The following is an 18,346-nucleotide window of genomic DNA, read 5'->3' as shown; positions in this document are numbered from 1 at the left end:
AGGAAGGGTAGAATATTGCTTAATCACTTGCAAAATGAAATTAGAGCTCAGCAACTAACTGAAATATCAGGATGTGATGCTAGTCATTCCCTGGGCTCTAGAACTAGGTTGAGCTATGCTAACTCATCACTGAGAATTAGGTTTTTACATTCGCCAAACAGCTGACATTTTTCTGAGCACTGAATCCTATGTTGAAAATTATTTTCTTAGAATTTAAAGGTTTTCTTTCAGAGCCTTCAAAAATGCAGAATTTCTGATGATTTTTTTTTTTTGCCCATTTGTCAGTAATTTGTACCTCTAGAAAATTTTTAAATATGCTCTTCATTCATGCTGTCCAGAAATTTCAAAATGATACCTACTGGAGCAATTATTTTGTCTACATTTTACTTGGAAAGCAGTAGGTACTTTTGGTCTGACAACTTATGATCTCCAGCCTTGAAGATTTTTATTTGTATTTGTGATTTTCACCCTTTCCATGTTCTCTGTTTTCTATTATTTAAATTGCTGATAGTTTAGTGTTGTACTTTTTATACTGCAGATCATTTTGAAGAGGAAATCGTTCCCCAGGCATGTGGAGAATGTTTTGGAGGAAGTAGGACTTGATACAGTCTTGAAACACATGATAAAGGGAGTGAAGTTGTGGTGAGGGGAGACTCATGTAGAAACGTAGGGGTGACAGACACATAAAATCAATTGCAGAAGAGAATGCAAATCAAAGAAGACTGACAACAGTGGACAGATTCACTTTCGATGAAATAGTTTTGTAGTAGGAGATTGGGAGGAATGATGGTGCAAAAGAACTATCGTGATCATACTGAGAAGGTCCTTGAGTTCAAGTCCCAGAAAATATTTTATCACATGTAAGGGGAGATCAGTGAATATTTTTACTGGGGAGTGACATGACTAAAAGTATTTTTGAAAGAGTGATCTGATAGTGTTGAGGAAGAAAAACAGTAGAGAGACGAGGTAAGAGACAGTGAAACAATACAGAGGGACTTAACTTGAAAAACTGCTTCCTTGCTTCACTGCCTTCTGTGAACCACAGTCTCCTTATCACTTCTGAGTCCCCAACACTCTCCTGCTGCAGCCTGGCCCTGTAAGGCTCTGTCTTCTTTACTCAACAAATGATGTTTTACACCCATTTCAAATTTAGCTCAACTCTCAAGTTTGCTACCCATTTGCTACCTCCCCAGCCCCCTGAACTGCTTAGAACGACCCCCTCCCCCCTTGATTACATATCTCTTTTTTAGCACATCTACTATTGGTACCTATGTCTTCCATAATTGTTACTTATATCTGAACCTGTTCCTCTAGATCATCCTGAAGACAGAGAACTGTTTTAGTCTCTCATGCGCGCAGAAAAACTGTGACATCTGAGTTAACTACTAATGGCAAGGTACACGTTGTGTGTCTGATGACTTGACTTACTCCTGGATGATTTAAGCAAAGAGTAAGAGACACGGCATGTAATTAGATTCCCCTGTACCACCTGGACAAGATAAATCACAATCGTGACATCCTAAATACTGTCTACATTCTGAGGCAATGAGCTGTTGAATCAGTATTCGTCAAGTTTGGTCAGACAAGACAAAATTCCAATTTTCTATGTGAGAAATGCATCCTATACAAAACTGCAGAAACATAAATTAACCTGAAAGCATTAAAAAACAACTGGGTCGTCTGGGTGATGCATTACCGCACATACAACCAACAGTTACGTGAGGAGGAGCAGAACAAACTGTTACCCCAATACTGTCAGCTTTTCACAAATAAGGTGTAGCCCGAGATGGTAAAATATCAACTCACTTCAGTGAAGCTGATCAAGGGAAAATGAAACTCTTTCTAATAAAGATAAAATGCCCACGAAGGTATAATTCATAAACTATATGCAGTTCTTAAAAATGGTAAGACAGTTCTTTAATTAAAGTCTGTAAAATGGTATTAGGTACTATTTGACACAAATATACATAATCACATGTGTAAATTATGAAGCTTAATAACAAAATAAACGTCCCTCCCCAAATCCACCACCCAAATTAAGATCGAGCGCACCCGCTGATTCCATCTTTGTCTTCCCACCCACTCCTCTGCATCCTATGAAACAAGGAGCCACTAGATGGAATTTTATATTATCACTCTCTTGCCATACTTTCAGTTATCTTTGTCATGTACCATATGCAACTCTAGGTGACATGTACTTTTTACTTTGTTCTGGAATTCTCTAAAATGATAGTATAGTGTATATTGTCATCTTTGACTTCCTTCTTCTACTCACAATTGCTTCTAAATTTCATATAAATTGTTAACTGTTACTGTTGTTCATTCATTTTCACTGTTTATAATATTTATTCTCCTGAAAATGGGCATTTTAATTGCTTCCAACTTTGTATTCCTGATAGCAATGTTATGAATATTCTTGTCAGCTGGTGGTCATGGATGAGAATCCTTTGGGAGCAGAGAACGGGTGAAGGTTAGAAATAAAATTGTTGGATCGTTTGGTATGTAAATATTTAATCTTACAAGATTGTGCCAAATTGATTTCCAATGTACTCCAACAATGTATAAGAGCTGCCAATGATTCACATCCTTGCCATTAATTAGCATTTTAGCTAAATGTATTCAAATACAGGATATTCATTAAATATATTAGATGCTGGCCATGTTAGGAAATGGTAGAGAATAGAATAAAATCAGAGAGTCAGGCTAAAAATAAGTCAAAATAAACTAACAAAAAGAGAAATTGCACTTGACATAATAAAAATGCAAAGCAAATTACCTATTTTGTATGTTATTACATATATAAATAGAAAAATGTAACGTAAGAATAAAAAATATGCCATGAAATGTAGGAAATGAGTCACGCAGGGTTTGAAACTGAGCTAGAAGGAATTAATGCAACAGTGAATAAAAATTAATTTGGTTAACTGCAAAGAACTAGATTGACACTTATTTTCCTGGCACTTTTAAAATATTATTCTAATAACAATCACATCCATTACTGCTTTAGGCAAACAACTGTCCAGCAAACTGACATTCCTTTGAGAAGATTTCTCTTTCTCTCTCATATCTTTTAATATCTTCTTTTATTTTTCCCATTTTGTGCTCCCCTACAATAGTTTTAAGTGTTGGTTACGTTTTACTCTATCTTTCAGCAGTTATTCAGTGGTCATTTTCTGAGCTATTCTCTCTCACCTATTCTGTCCTTCTGGGATTTAAATTAGATATATACCATGACTTCTACTCTCAAAATAGTTTGGTCTTTTAATTTTTCAATACCTTTGCTTCTTTAAGCCATATTGTAATTTCTTCAGATCCGTTTTCCAGTTCACCAGTCTCTCATTAGCTTTGTCTAATCTACAGTTCAAACCATACACTGACTTTTAAAAAATTATTTCTATACTTATATTCTTCTTTCTTAAAGCTTACTTTGGCTCTGCCAGATTTCCCAATAATTTTGAATCGTTTTTTACATTTTTTCTTTTTATAATTTCATGTTTTTATTTAAATATTTCATATATGATTATTTTATATTTTACATATGATGACTCTGAAGGGTGTCAGAATATGCCACCCCAAAATATGCCACCTTGGCATAAGGATAAGTTTCAGTTAAAGGTATTTGGAAAACAGCAGCGGTAAGAAAGGCATTCTAATTCCCTCTTTCTTCCCAGAACAGGAGATAAAACCCCACGAGCAAGATGTCCCCACCTGTAACAGGAGAAATGAAACATTCTTTGACGGAGAGTCAAAGACTAGGGAAAAGACCTTGCTAAAATATTTTCTTATCTTTTATTAGCCTCCCTATATATTTCAATTCCTTTTCCATAATTGCCTCTCCTTGTTCGAACTAGTATAAAAGTATTTAGGTTTTATTATTTCTTTGGCTCATTCCTTCTGTCACATAAAACTTACATTTGCTTGCTTTTCTCCTGGTAATCTGTTTTACATCAATTAAATTCTTAGGCCCATCAGAAAACCCTAAGAAGGTAAAGGTAAAGGTTTGCCTCCCCTACAATTCCAGCAGCTGAGGTTGTGGGGGATCCTAAACTAACAGCTTTTTTTTCCTGCTGACTCATTCACGGCCCTTTGTTTTCTTATGTGTTTGGTGCTTTTGATTACAGCCTTATATTGAGTCAAACATAACTGGTGATCTTCCAGAGGAGATACATGCATTTCCTCCTCCCAGCAATCAGGGGAGCTGCCAACTGGGAACAATTTAGCCACCTGTTAGGGTCCCAGCCTTAATTAAAGAGCCTAAGGACTTCTATCTTTCAAATAGATCACTGTCTGGCCACCTGACCCCAGCCCCGATGGCATTTACCTGGAGAGGAACCTCACCCTTCGGGTGTTAATAGGCAGGCCCCAATTCCAGGTCCAGTCTCCTTTTCTCTATCATTGTTGTTTTTGTTTTGTCTCGTTGAAGATGTCCCCAACTTCTGATTAATCCAGTAATACAATAGAACGATGTACAAGGCAAGATCTAGCTTTGTTTTGTGTTCCTAAAGGCCATTCAAAGTAATTGCTGGGAAAGGAAATTCTATAAATTCAACTCTTTTCGAGATTAGTACACTTGATATGTACTTCCAAGTAAAAAATGGTGGTTACATTATTTGGGTTAATTTTAATACTGCTAAGTATAGCAAAAAATCGTCTTTGAAAATTAACCTGATATTAGCATAAGTGATATGTAATTTTTTTGTAAATGCTTAGAACTAAGACTCTTACTCCGTAAAGTAACAGAGCTCCTTAAAACACATGGTAAAGATAACCTAAACCAGCATTTTCCTTCCTCCCAAAAAGTTGATCAGTATGTCTTTGCCTGTCAGCTAATTTCCAAAGTCAAAAATCACCTGACCCATGCGGTATTCATTTAATTCCAGCTCTATGTAGCGGGGTTCAGTACAAAGGTTCAGAACTCTTGTAATATTCCTAATCTCTTAGTCCTTACTCACATGTGTGTGCTAATGATTATAATGTAGAACATATAAATCACAATCCACAAACTGAAGTACACAGGAAATTGCCGTTTTAAACACTTTTAAAATCATCAAATTTAAATAAATTCTAATTAAGCCATCATCAGGGCCCCATCCTCTGTCAAGGTCTTGGTGAAATACAGCCTGGAAAAGGAAGCCAACACTAACATCTGAACCACAGTAGTCACAGCTAAACATGTTACTGTATAGGCGTGAAGAGGCTCTCATCTAGAAACGCTGTTTTCACGGTTTGTTTGGAGTAAGAATGCGGTCCTGAGGCTGGGAATTCCGATATGTATTGTTCAGCCTCCAAAGACTCTCCTTCTAATAACCTTCATTTTTGGTGTCTTCTCACCCACTGTTAGATAAGAGGAAACACCTCTGCCTTTTCTTCTGCTCTTTCAAATTTTCCTCTTCTCCTAATTCCTTCCTCCCAAGGCTTTTGGAGATCAAATGGCAAAAGATGTATTTTTTAAATGGCTTTTACTTTTGGCCCGGCAACGCAACTTCCCCTGAGGCTGTGGAACACCAAGGATACTGGCTTTGTCGAGGAAACAGAGGCAGAGGGGGACTGCAGGGGCAACAGACCAAAGTGGTTATCTTGCCACAATAATATTGCTAATATTTATTGAATGTTTCTTGAATGTCTGGTATGTGCCAGAAAAGAAGCTAAGACACTTACTTTGCAGCCATTATCTTATTTAATCCTCAAAACAACCTTATGAAATAGGTACTAGTATCATCTCCATTGTACAAAAGGCTAAAAAGGGTTTAAATCACAGCCTCTGATCTCCCAGTTACTAAACTGAAGAGCCAGAATTTAAACCTCAACAATCCAACTGTAAATTACATTGCCTTTGGTCAACTATTAGGCTCCTGTAATATTGCCTGTTCCCTAGTTCTTCTTTTAGTAACTACCTAAGTTACCGATCTAGGAATTCCAACTAGATGAGATGTGTGTACTTCTTCTGACAGTTTTCTCCAAGGATTTGGAGTCCTCCTATTATTTGAACCTCAGACTAATAACTGGAAATCTTACTGTCTGTTGACAGACTTCTCTAAGGTCAACTTCTATTCACAGCCATAGAATCCCCAAGGTAACGCTCTGTGAACTTGCTGGAAAATCCTGCTGCTGCTGCCCTAAACCCACGTGTGACATGAGGTGGTAGCTGAGGTGGTAGCACGTGCCACTCAATCTGTCTGTCCCATCAGTAGGGCTGTATTTTACACTTGTCTTTTCTCCCGCTCTTTCCCTTTTTCAGACACCTGACCTTGCCCACCAGATGCTAAGATACGAAAAAGCACATAGACTATACGTGCTTAGCGTGGTAACAGTAAAACTCATTTTGGTCAAAGAGTGAATATTTACATGATACCAACATTTGGTCTTTGGTGCCATATTCATAATCAGAAGTAACAAAAATACACTTCTACTCAGTCAAGCAAGGCTTACAGAGGGAGTTGGCAGGGAAATCTTTTACGTAAAAATCTGTAAAACATATACGGTAAGAGTTTCCGCCACCATAGAACAGCTTGTTCATTAAAATGTCATGTTTTCTTAGAACGGAAGGAGTGATGGGAAGATTTGCAGAATGACTTTACATCTTAGAGAACATTTCCCCAGTATTGTTCATTTTGCAAATGCTCAAAAATAGGGTGGAGTTTGCAGGAATTAGAATGCAAGAACATTTTAAAAATGGGTAAGTAGCATACATTGTAAATTATACAACAGGAAATTTCATAGTATAAACAAATTATGATAAAACATGTATTTGCTGTTATCACTGATCTGTTGAACAATTTTACATTTCTATTACTTGGCCTGTATAAAAAGATATACATCAATGTTAAACTTGAATATCTTATTTACAAATATTTCTCTCTCACATGCATAAACTGTTGGCAGACCCAGAAAGCATACTGCTGTTTTAAAGTCTGGAAACTTGGGCTAAAATTGGTATTATTAGGCAGATGAGTATGCTATAAATACGCAGTCAAATAGTCTGTAAAATAATCCGAAGTAATTAGCACCTGTTTGACTTTCTCAATACCATTTGACATTTTATCTTTGATCTATAAGGAAACATTAAATTTGAATTAAATAACTTTAGAGTACAGTACTTTCTTTAAATCTGTTTCACAGCATAGAAACTGAAGATTAAAAAATTAATTAAATACCCCAAAGGTTATTTATCTGTTACCCAGGAAAGCATAACAAAACACAAATAAAACAAACAAAAGAAGTTCATGACTCTTTCAAATCCCTAACATTCTCAATGGTGTGTATGTGTGTGGGAAGTGGTCCATGAATATTTTTAGTAAAGAATGACAGGTGCTTCCAAACATATTTACCTACAGTAGCATTTCCTCAATTGTAATGATGTGTTTACATGCCTGTCTACACCTGCTCCTTTACAGCAGGCTACAAAGTTTTGAGTATCATCACAATTTAAGTGCCAAGGTGCTCTGAGGAGTCACTGGTGCTTGCAGTCATTTTTATGTCTTATTTGCAAGGGAGCAGGCTAAGCGACGTAATAACTTTATTTTTATCAGTAGGGTCAAAACATCACATGATTACTGCCCTGTACTTTTCAAAAGAAATGAAGTAAGATATTGAATAAATACATGATGTCTTAAGTGCCATCTTCAACTTGCTTCCTATTAATAGTATTTGAAAAGATAACTGCTTCCTGAACACCTCCAAAATAAAAAATGATTACAAAAATCCTATGAAATAAAGTTATTAAAAAGCCTATTTTAAAATGTATGAAAATGCTCAGCCTATCAAATTATGAATACACTGTAAATTTAGTATTAAAGTTACAGACATAAAGGCTTATATGTGCAGAATAAACAACACAATGGACATATATTAACATATTAATGATGGTTATCTCAAGAGAGTGATATTACGGGTAATGTCTTTTCTGTATTTTCCATATTTTTTAAAAAATAAACTGTAGTGTTTAAAAGGAAACCTAAACGTTATTTTTACCAAATCTTAGGTTAAACGAGTCTCACCTTTCCTATTTTTCCATATACTTCTCACTGTCAATCTCCATTATTCTCACAAGAGAAGATGCTAGGATTATCATCCCGTGTCTCTTCAGGATATTCTGCAACAGAGAAATTTAATGATTATCTTACGGTCATACCATAGAGCAAGTGCTATGACCTACATCCACTGTCTTCCAAGACGGAGCAAATTGGAAACCTCTGATTTCATTTTCAAATTTTAGGGATAATATGCTCTAATCTGTTGCTCATAAGAATGATTTGAAAGGAAAACTTATATTACAAACAAAGAAGATGGTATTTTTCTTATTAAAATATCTGTACAACCGCGTTTTCCTATGAAAATTAAGATACTGAAGATTTTCTATTCTGAGGATAGAAGTGATTTATTAAATATACTAAAAACTAAAATAAAGCGCAGATCCAATCCTGCACTCAAACATAAGTAACAATAATCCTGATATAAAATGGTTAATTCAACCACATAGTTCATTCTGATATGCTTTATAATTTTTGAAATATAAACATTTAGTCTTGTCAAGTTAATGCTATAAAATGTGTAGACTCAGATTTTGATAACTGATTCTTAATCTGTAAAGTTAGTATTTTTTTTATCATAAATCTAACTTAAGTCACTAGCTTCTTAAGAGAAGGTTAGAATGTAAATAATTTATACATAAAACACAAAGCTTAACATATGGCTCAAATACTGTAGTTCTAAATGAATTACTAAAGGAAAGAAAGATGTGATGGAATTACTTAGTGTTGCACGAAAGGTAGGCTTACATATTGTGTAATTTAATCATTTCCTAATATTTTTAAAAAGCTTAGCTTTATACAGTGAGTCTGTCTACACAAAAGAAACAATCAGGTAGGTATTTTTTGTCAAAGTTATCTTCATTAAAGTGAAGTGATTAGATATGTTAGTTGCGTTGTTTCTTAGACTCCATTACAGTTTTATTAAAATCAAAACCAAAAAGATCATATTCTATTATTTTGGTTATTACTTAAAATGACCTACACATATGGACAGGGCACAAAAATTTAGTCTTAAAGGCACACACTTTTTTTCTGGAGGACACACACTTTACAGATAAAAGCATCAACACAGAACTTCCCCTCTAGATTTCTATAGTGCTTTCATGATCATGGTATTGTCTTCTAAAATATAAAGTACTATTTGAAAAATTACTGAACTATTTACAGCATATAAGAAAAAGTTAATGTTGTTTTCACAAAATATACAGATTAAAGCAGTGCTTTCAGGAAAGAATTTCAGTGTGCCTATAAATTTACACGTGTTCTTTTGTAGTCACTCCATTACTTATTTAACATTATATATTTCAACTAAGTATAACGGATATAAAATAAGAATGGCTTAAAGAAGCATGAAAGCCCAGATGGAGGAGGTACTCTACAGTGTCAAAGACCCAGGCTCCTTCCCTCTTGTTGCTCTGCTATCTCTTGGGTGGGCTTCTCCTCCTCAGGGTCCAAAACTGCTCACCACCACATTCACAGTCTAGCCTTAATAACTGGGTGCAGCAGGCAGTGGACAGCTCAGTCCTCCTTTTTCAGGGCACATCCTGGAAATTGCATCCACTACCTTTTAATGTATCTTATTAGCCATAATTTAATGTCAGAGCTGCAGCTAGCTTCCAAAGAGACTGTCAACTGTGGTCTCTTCTCTGGGTGGCTATGTGACCAATTAAAAATGAGGAACTCTGTCTCTATCAAAGAAGAGAAGAATATTTACTGGGAGAAAAGTAGTAGCCTCTGCCATAGTTAGATTTACATAACCTCAGAAAGTCTAGTCCCTCAAAGCCACAATAAGATATCACCTCACACTTGTTAGAATGGTTACTATAAAAAACACAAGACATAAATGTTGGCTAGGATGTGGAAAAAAGGGAACCCTGGTGCACTGTGTGTGGAAATATAAGTTGGCGCAGCCACTATGGAAAACAGTACAGAGGTTCCTCAAAAAATTAAAAATAGAACTATGATATGAACCAGCAATTCCACTTTTGAGTATTTATTTGAGGAAAGCAAAAACACTAACTCAAAAAGATACACACACCCCTATGTTCACTGCATCACTATTTACAGCAGCCAAGACACAGAAACAATTTGTGTCTACTGATGGATAGATGAATAAGGAAGTTGTGGAATATATATACAATGGAATACTACCCAGTCATTAAAAAGAATGAAATCTTGCCACTTGCAACAACATGGGTGGACCTTGAGAGCATTATGCTAAGTGAAATATGGTGTTATCTCTCGCATGTGTGGAATCAAAAAAAAAAAATCAGGCATACAATCAGAGAACAGACTGGTAGTTGAAAGAGGCAGGGTGTGGGTCTTGTGTGTGTGAGTCCAGTCCCTGAAAAATTGCAATGGTTAAAAGAATATTGAAACATAGAATCTTTTCTTGATTCAGAAACTACACCTGTACTGGATTGAGCATTATTATTTTGACATTTATTCAACCTAGAATACACCTGTCATAGCTTCTGGAATCTTTTTCCAACCCGTTAGGAGGGAGGCCCCAACTAAAGCAAGACAGCTAAATTTGGGGGAGGTCTGCTACAGCAAAGGCTCAAAAGAAGTCACAGAAACCCAAGTGAGTCTTGTTCAGTGGGAAAGTATATCAGGACTCAGTTACTAAAACTGTTAGTGGTAATACTGTTTTTAGTAAAGTTAATATTTTAAATTTAATTACCTTTAATATCTGTGCTTACTATTCATCCTTACATTTCAGGGTTTTTTTTTCTCCTAGAATTATGTTCCTTCCACCTAAAATACAATTTCCATTAAGAAAAGTTTCTCCAGCAGTAAATACCTTATGCATGAAATGTATACTGCTTTTCTTCTCCATAAATAGTTTTAGGTTGACAGTTACTCTCTCTGTATTATCTCAGCACACTGAAGATATTGTTCCCTTGATTTCTATGGCTTTTTCACAGCTGCTGGTACAAAGTCAATCCTCTAATGACTGTTCCTTTTGGGTAGTCTGACTCTTCCGTCTGCATTTAAATTCTTAAAACTGCAAACAACACTGTTACTTGATGCAGACTTAGAACTATTTTTATAGTCCTATTACAGTCACTCCTTGAATTGTGGTCTAATTTAGAAAGACTAGTAATAGTAACGTTTGTTTAGTACTTACCATGTGCCCGACACTGTGGTAAAAAACAAACAACTGAAAACCAAACCAAAACACCGACTAGTTTTGCTCATTCGTTTTCACAGTAGTTCTCGCGGCGCAAGCCCGCCTTGCCTCCGCTCGGCGTGAGGGACAGGAGGCCGAGGCAGGCGGCGCGGCCCCGCGGGGCTGACTGCGGGCGCGGGGCGGGGGGAGAGAGGGCGGGAGGCGCGCGGGCGGCGCGCGGGCCCCGCGCAGGTGAAAGTGATGCAGCACGTGACAGCGCCTCCTCGTCGGAAAGCCAGCAGGCGCGGCGACCTGCAGCCCGCTCAGCCAAACGCGGGAACTACACGTCCCAGAGCCCTTCCCCTACAGGCCTTCCGCTGTGTGTCAGCGCGAGGAATGGGCGGGAGATTCGGGAGCCGGAGTGAAATGGTCGTTACTCTCCAAAGGGCATCCAGTTAGCTGAGGGCAGGATCGGGCGCAGAGTACGTGCCGCTGCATCCTAGCTTGCCCCGCTGTTCCGGCCCCTTGTCCCGCTGTTCTCCTGGCAGGCTGCCAGCCCTGGTGACAGTGACCTCTACGCCCGCCTCCCACCCGAGCAGATGCAAAGGCCACAGTTGTGCAGACTTCTCCTGGCTCGGCCTGCTCGGTGCTACTCCCTCGGCGGGACAAGCATGCTTCCTGGATTCCTCCGCCAGCCTCCACCCTATCACCCACGCCCCGTGCTCGGGAGGGCTGGCCTCCAAATCCCCTTTCCCCACCGTCATTCTCTGGGCCTCCCACAGTCATGTGTGGTCTACCCCCTCTAATGTCTCTTATCCCGTGTTAAACGCAGTGATCACATATCCCTAACCCTGCCTGAACCCAGAGGCGGTATACCATTAAAATACTCCTCAAATAGTGTTTCAAAACCGTTCTCGTTGTGCTCCTTAAAACGCAGATACTCTGGTTACTACGCAAGGCCAGGTTCTGACTTCTGCTTTCAGAGGCCTCTTTTACCCATAAAAAACTATTAAACATTATATTTTATAACTGTTGATATAAAGACATATGTATCCAAGCTGGATTATGCTTATTTTTCTTCCAATTTTGAAAGAAATTAGAACTATTTTGGGGATCCTAAAAGCATTGTGGACCCTAGGAAGTGTGTCTATTGTGGCTAATAGAGAACAATGCCCTTGTTCCACTACTTTGGCGAGGAGCCAGGAATATACATTTTAGTAACCCTCCCTTGGTGACTCGTCTCCTTAGGCCAGTTTGAGAAAGGCTGCTAGAGGATAGGGGGGCCTTGGGACCTCAGGGAAACTCTCTGATCATGTCATAAAGGATAAACAACAAAAATCAACCTTCATATGGAGGGCAACACATTCATAGGGAAACCTCTTTTTTTTAAAGTACATTAACAAAAGCAAAACCGAGCCATGAAAGATAGCAAGAGATATCTCACCCTGTATCTTATGCTTATAACACATTGGATTTTTCAAGTTTTGTTTCTTTCCCATGAATTGGTCTTACAATGGAATCGCAATAGTTTTATTGCTGCAGGAAATACTTCTAGACCAACGAGTCTATCTTACAAGCCCCTCTGAGAATTAACATCCAAAAGCAAAGGGAAGTTAAGATAAACTAGGTCCATTCATAAAGCAGAATTTCCCAGACTGCTGTGCTTATAAAGATCTGGCATAAAATTGATTTGTTTTTATGTTTCCACTCTGAATTAAATTTTAATCTTCTTCCTGGAGGGAAATAAGTTGTGTACTATATCCCAGGACTTAGGACAGTGCTTTAATCGATGGGGACTTTTTAAGAAACACTGTTGGGCTGCACGCGCGGGGCTACTAGGCCTGTACTCGCCCAGCTTCCAGACAGAAGGAAGACTGGAGTCAGTGACAGAGACGTGAATGGTTTAATGGATCCGAGGAGCTCACACGTCTGAAGCAAAGTCCTGGAGTGACACCCCACTGTGTGCGAACACGGTGGCTGGCTTTGCTCTGGGGGCAGGAGGAGGTTAACAGTTATAGGGGAAATTGACCTCAGGTTGGCTCATTGGTTACCAGGGAAACCAGATGCCCGTCACTGCCCCTTTGGTAAGAACAATCATAGCTGGAGTAGGGGCAAGGATGTAGGAAGGTCAGTCATGTGAGTAGGGTGTAGGTGAAGCCGGCACTGGTGGAGCAGGGGATATACAGAGAGTAAGAGAACAGGCTTCCTGGGTGGCCTGACCATACAAACACTAATGATAAACACCAAGAATACAAGTAAATGTAATGTTTCATTTAGTCCTGAAAATAAATACAAAATGCTGAGCAGAACCAAGTACAGTATTCAGGATTGAACTGTTGTTGTTTTGGTGAAACTATATGCTCTTAAGCAACTTATATGTGTATATGTCCTATATCCCATCTCTATTCTCAGATGGTTTCTTGATTATATTTTTTTGGTATATGATTCCCAATAGCATCTATATATTACCACAAAAGTTGAGGGCCCTCAAAACAACTAGCTTTTTGTACTTAATGAAAGAAAAAATTTAAGATAGATTATAAAAATATATTTTGGGTTATTTGTTGTGGGGGCTGGGAAATGAGTTAAACCTATTTAGAATGGGGCAAGTTTGCAGGTGTAGGGGAGCAAAATTTGCCACCCTCTCAAATGTGTCTCTTTGACATAAGGATTATTTTAAGTTGATTTATTATTTTTTTGTGCTTTCTTTTTTTAAAAAAAATTTTTATTGAAGTGTGGTTGATTTACAATTTCACTTTCAAGTGTAGAGCAAAGTGATCCAGTTATACATATACATACATATATAGATATTTTCTTTTCAGATTCTTTTCCATTATTGGTAATTACAAGAAATTGAATATAGTTTCCTGTGCTATACAGTAGTTCCTTATTGTTTATCTACTTTATATATAGTAATGTATATCTGTTAATCCCTAACCCCTAATTTATCCCTCCCTGCCCTTTCCCCTTTGGTAACTAGTTTCTTTTCTATACTGGTGAGTCTGTTTTTGGTTTGTAAATATAATTTGTATCTTTTTTTTAGATTCCACATATAAGTGATATCTTGTGATACTTGCCTTTCTGTTTGACTTCGCTTAGTATGATAATCTCTAGGTTCATCCATGTTGCTGCAAATGGCACTATTTCATCCTTTTTATGGCTGAGTAATATTCCATTGTATGTATATACCACATCTTCTTCATTCAGTCATCTGTTGATTATTTTTAAGAAATGGAAGACTCAAGAAGTCTTTCTTTTTACCTCCCCCTTAACTCCCTAAAAGAATTTACATAAAAGGGAGAGCTCTCTAGGGAAAGCCCTAGCATCAGAGATGTCTGCAAGGAACATGGGTCTGGGTGTGGCAGTTAAAACTGGGCAGGGCCTGAAGTGTCCCATTGTTTCTGCATGGTGCAGCAAACATCTGCTTACCAAATATTCGCCTTCCCCATCCTGTAAATTATCTTTCTCCCCTCTAAAGTCCCAGGCCCCTACCACCCCCTTCTGTTTAGTTCAGGACTGCATATAACGGTCAATTGCCTGCATGTAGGTGGATCTTATTAAATTTGATTTTCTCATGTTAATCTGTCCCATGACAATTTCATTCTTAAACCAGCCAGAAGATCTAAAAAAGGGTGGAGGGAAATCTTTTTCCTTCTCTAACAAAGACTTTAGTTAAAATACATTTTTCACAATATCTCAAGTTTTAACTCTGAAAAAAATCTTTAAGCTCTAAAAAAGGGCTGGGAGACACAGTAGAGATTGATTGCTTTGTTTTTAATTCTGCTGAGATTCCATTTCTTCTGTTTCTTCTCACTACATGTTTCCAGGGCAAACGTCCAGGACTTGAAAAGAACAGGGGTTAGTGCATTCTCCCTATGCTCATCCTCAGCTAGCATGCATATTTAAAAAAAAAAAAAAATCCTATCTTTGCTTTTCCTAGGGAAAACAGGAGCCAGATAAGAAACAGAAAAGCCTTAAAAGAGTGAGCAAGACACATATAAAACTGGTACCTGGTATCAATTGGAGAGGTGTCTCTTTCTACTTGTCCTAATGGGTAGAGAATATTAACAAACTGCACAAGGGGGAGGAATAATATTTTCAGAGATTTTCCAGTTGTCCCAGCCTTAAGTATTGCATCATGCAATTATATTCCTTTGTTATTTTGGGAATTCTTAGAAAAAATATTGCAAAGCACACTATAAATAAGAAGTTCTACATAAGATGTTCAGAATACATAAAAAGAAAGCAATAAAGGAAAAGAAAATGTACATCCAAGCATCATAATTGGTTATCCTGGTGTGATTACACAGAGACCTGCGTAAATAGAAGAGACTTAACAGCTGGCGGTTTGCTACACCACGTCCGTTAAAAACACTTCTGATGTATCAGTTCTCGGGCTGTTTTATTCCTAGAACGTGTTTTCCACCTCATAAGGGTGTTAGATATATCTAAGATATTATTATGTATGTTCAGAGAACATTTTCCACAGGTTTTAGAAATGATAGAGGCAGAGGTCACTTAGATATTTTTCTGGTTCCTGAGGGAAATGACAATAAAATTTTCCTGCTGTTGGGATTAGGCGTACCTTACTCTTCCTCACTGCTCCCTCCTGAGCTCTTCCTGAAACGGAACATGAGAATACAAGTGAAGTCCCTGAAGTAATGTACAGAGTACAAGCACAAGTTGATGATTTTATGTTAAGTGCAATTTAAGCATTGATTTTGTAAGTATTATGAATTACAAGAGTTATTTTTGCCTTCCAGGAGTTTTAAATAGCAAAGTGATTGAACAAAATGGAATGCCTTTTAACTTTTATTAAAATCTGTAGAACGCAATTTTTGACCCAGTTCCCAACTTTCCAACATTTTTCCTGAGATCCACATCTTCCATACCAAAAACCTCATACGAAGGGTCCCTAGGAGTCATATTTATAAACGTGACTGCACCATCTGAGCCACATTGGTTATACCAGTGGTGAACATTTGATTCAGTTGTAGCCAAATGCCCTCCAAGAAATGGGAAAATGACGTCAGCAGATATTTTGCACCAAGAAGGTAGTTGGTACTGAGGTGATAAAAATTTGGTACCCAAGAAACCTGTCTGTAGAGAAATAAAAAAGTTAAACTAGAGAAAGAACAATGTAGGAGACGTAAAAGAGCAGCTGTGACGAGATACATTGGCTCAAAGACAAGAAAAAAAAAGAGATCAAAGACTGACTTCCTGGATTCTCTAGCTCCTTCACTTCCATCATGAATCTCCAGTATACATTTTACTCTTAGCTTGGATAAGACACTTCTGGACTCTCAAAATTTATCTCCTCCTTTTTGCATAAGTTTGTTCTAAGCATGTTTCCACAACATAGAGCCCAAATAACTCTAAGACATTATCCCATAATTATCAATTGCAAATACTGGCCACAAAAGTATTTTAATTTCTTTCAACATTTAAATGCTCATTCGACAGAAAATGTTTTAGGTTATTTTTTTTTTTCTATGTAATGTATTCAAGATCCTATATTGAACTGGCATTCACAGGTAAGAATAACAGATCATATGTTCACAGCTATGATGGTGATTTTTTTATTCTGCTGCCTGCACACATTTCCAAAAGAATCAAACAATAAATTAATAATCAAACATTAATTTAGTATAAAATGTTTTTAAAAAATACTGGCCTTGGTGCTGTGAAGAGTGTAAGGAGAAAATAATGCAATTCATATGAGAGCACATGGTTTCACAATATACTATTCCTAATATGTGAAATGTAGCAACCTACTCAGTAAATTTTAAAGAAGTGTTCAGAGTGGGAATGGTTTAAACACACAAACAGCTCTGTCTAATTTCCTGAAAGAGTCACATCATACAACAATTTAATCATTCTTCAACGTATTCATTATACAGTATTTGGACTGGAAAGTAATTTCCAATGGTTTGAATGGACTTTTTTAACATTATTTCTCCTTATATAATGTAGAAATAATTGTTTGGTATATCAGTTAGTATTTTTAATTATAATCAGAATAAATCAGTTCTGACTGAAATAAGCAGCAAAATGAATTTATGAAATATTGAATAATACACAGCCTCATGAGAAGGGCTAAAGAACTAAGATTAGAGATGATATAGCAATGATGCTTGGAACTGTGCTGGAGCACTGAACTAGGGAGGACACTCGCTCTACCCCAGGCACTACAAACTGTAACTCCCACAGCCCGAAATGGCCGTCAACATAGTCAGCACTCTACCTCAGGAGCTCAGTTTCCCTGTACCCACCACTCTTTCAGACAAAATTCTGTAGCTCCCGCTTCTTTGCATCATTAGCACCCAATTCATAGTCTAGAAGCACATAAGTCCCATAACTCTGCTCTACCTGCAAGGGCTGCTGGGAAATAATGAGTATGGAACTGTGTTCTCCCTGCAAGGGCATCTGGGAAATAATGAATATGAAACCATGTTCTACCTGCAAGGAAGGCTGGGAAATAATCAGTATGGAACTGTGTTTTACCTGCAAGGGCGTCTGGGAAATAATGAGTATGGAACTGTGTTCTACCTGCAAGGGCATCTGGGAAATAATGAGTATGAAACTGTGCTCTTCCTGCAAGGGAGGCTGGGAAATAATATGACGATTTCAGCTGCACAGGGAGAGGTAGGCTCTATCCACTCAGAGATCCAAGGAGCAGAGAGAAAGCCCTAACATAGAAAGGTGGTCATTATCCTGATTAGCCAGAAAGCAAGAAGAACTGTCTATATGGCCAGGTGTGCCAAGGGCTAGTACAATTAATGTCAGTGCTGTTCCTCTTTTTGTGTTCTTTTCAGGGTTTTTCCCCCTCCTTTCATGTTGCTTCTGTGACAGTGATTTAGGGTGAGTTTAGCCAGAGAAGTTCTTATCCCAATAAAATGTCATGAGTTGAAAATATTAGTGTTTCATGTGTTTTACTGGTTTTCAGCACAACAAAAATATGAGTAGATAAAATACAGTGTTTATAAAGGAAACACTGAGTTTAACTGGAGTTTTTTTCCAAAGTGATCATTTGTATGTAGCTCACTGTGATAGTGAGGATTTTTAGAATTTCTTCGGCTAGTGTTGGAGCAATAGGATAGGAAGCTTTCTGACAGAAGAAAGATGTGGGCCTCAGTTTCCATGTTTTCTAAGGAAAAAAAAAACTCAAAAGAACAAAAAAACCCTCCCAAAATATACAGATTTG

At 37.6% G+C, this 18,346-nt stretch overlaps 1 protein-coding gene across 2 annotated transcripts in view; it reads right to left on the bottom strand.

The window, feature by feature from the left end:
* Positions 1–7,933: 7,933 nt before the first annotated feature.
* AGMO (alkylglycerol monooxygenase) overlaps positions 7,934–18,346 on the bottom strand; it is a 323,670-nt gene continuing 313,257 nt past the window's right edge. Inside the window, exon 13 of one of the 2 annotated variants that reach the window (XM_074367406.1) lies at positions 7,934–8,092. In XM_074367406.1, the coding sequence (XP_074223507.1) occupies positions 8,003–8,092 (90 nt within the window). In that variant the 3' untranslated portion in view covers positions 7,934–8,002. The remainder of the gene's footprint in view (positions 8,093–18,346) is intronic. The other variant, XM_074367405.1, reaches the window with a different exon arrangement.

Source organism: Camelus bactrianus, chromosome 7, assembly GCF_048773025.1.
Source record: "Camelus bactrianus isolate YW-2024 breed Bactrian camel chromosome 7, ASM4877302v1, whole genome shotgun sequence".
NCBI lineage: Eukaryota > Metazoa > Chordata > Mammalia > Artiodactyla > Camelidae > Camelus > Camelus bactrianus.
Note: the sequence above shows the minus strand (reverse complement) of the source record. Positions and strands in the feature narration are given on the sequence as shown.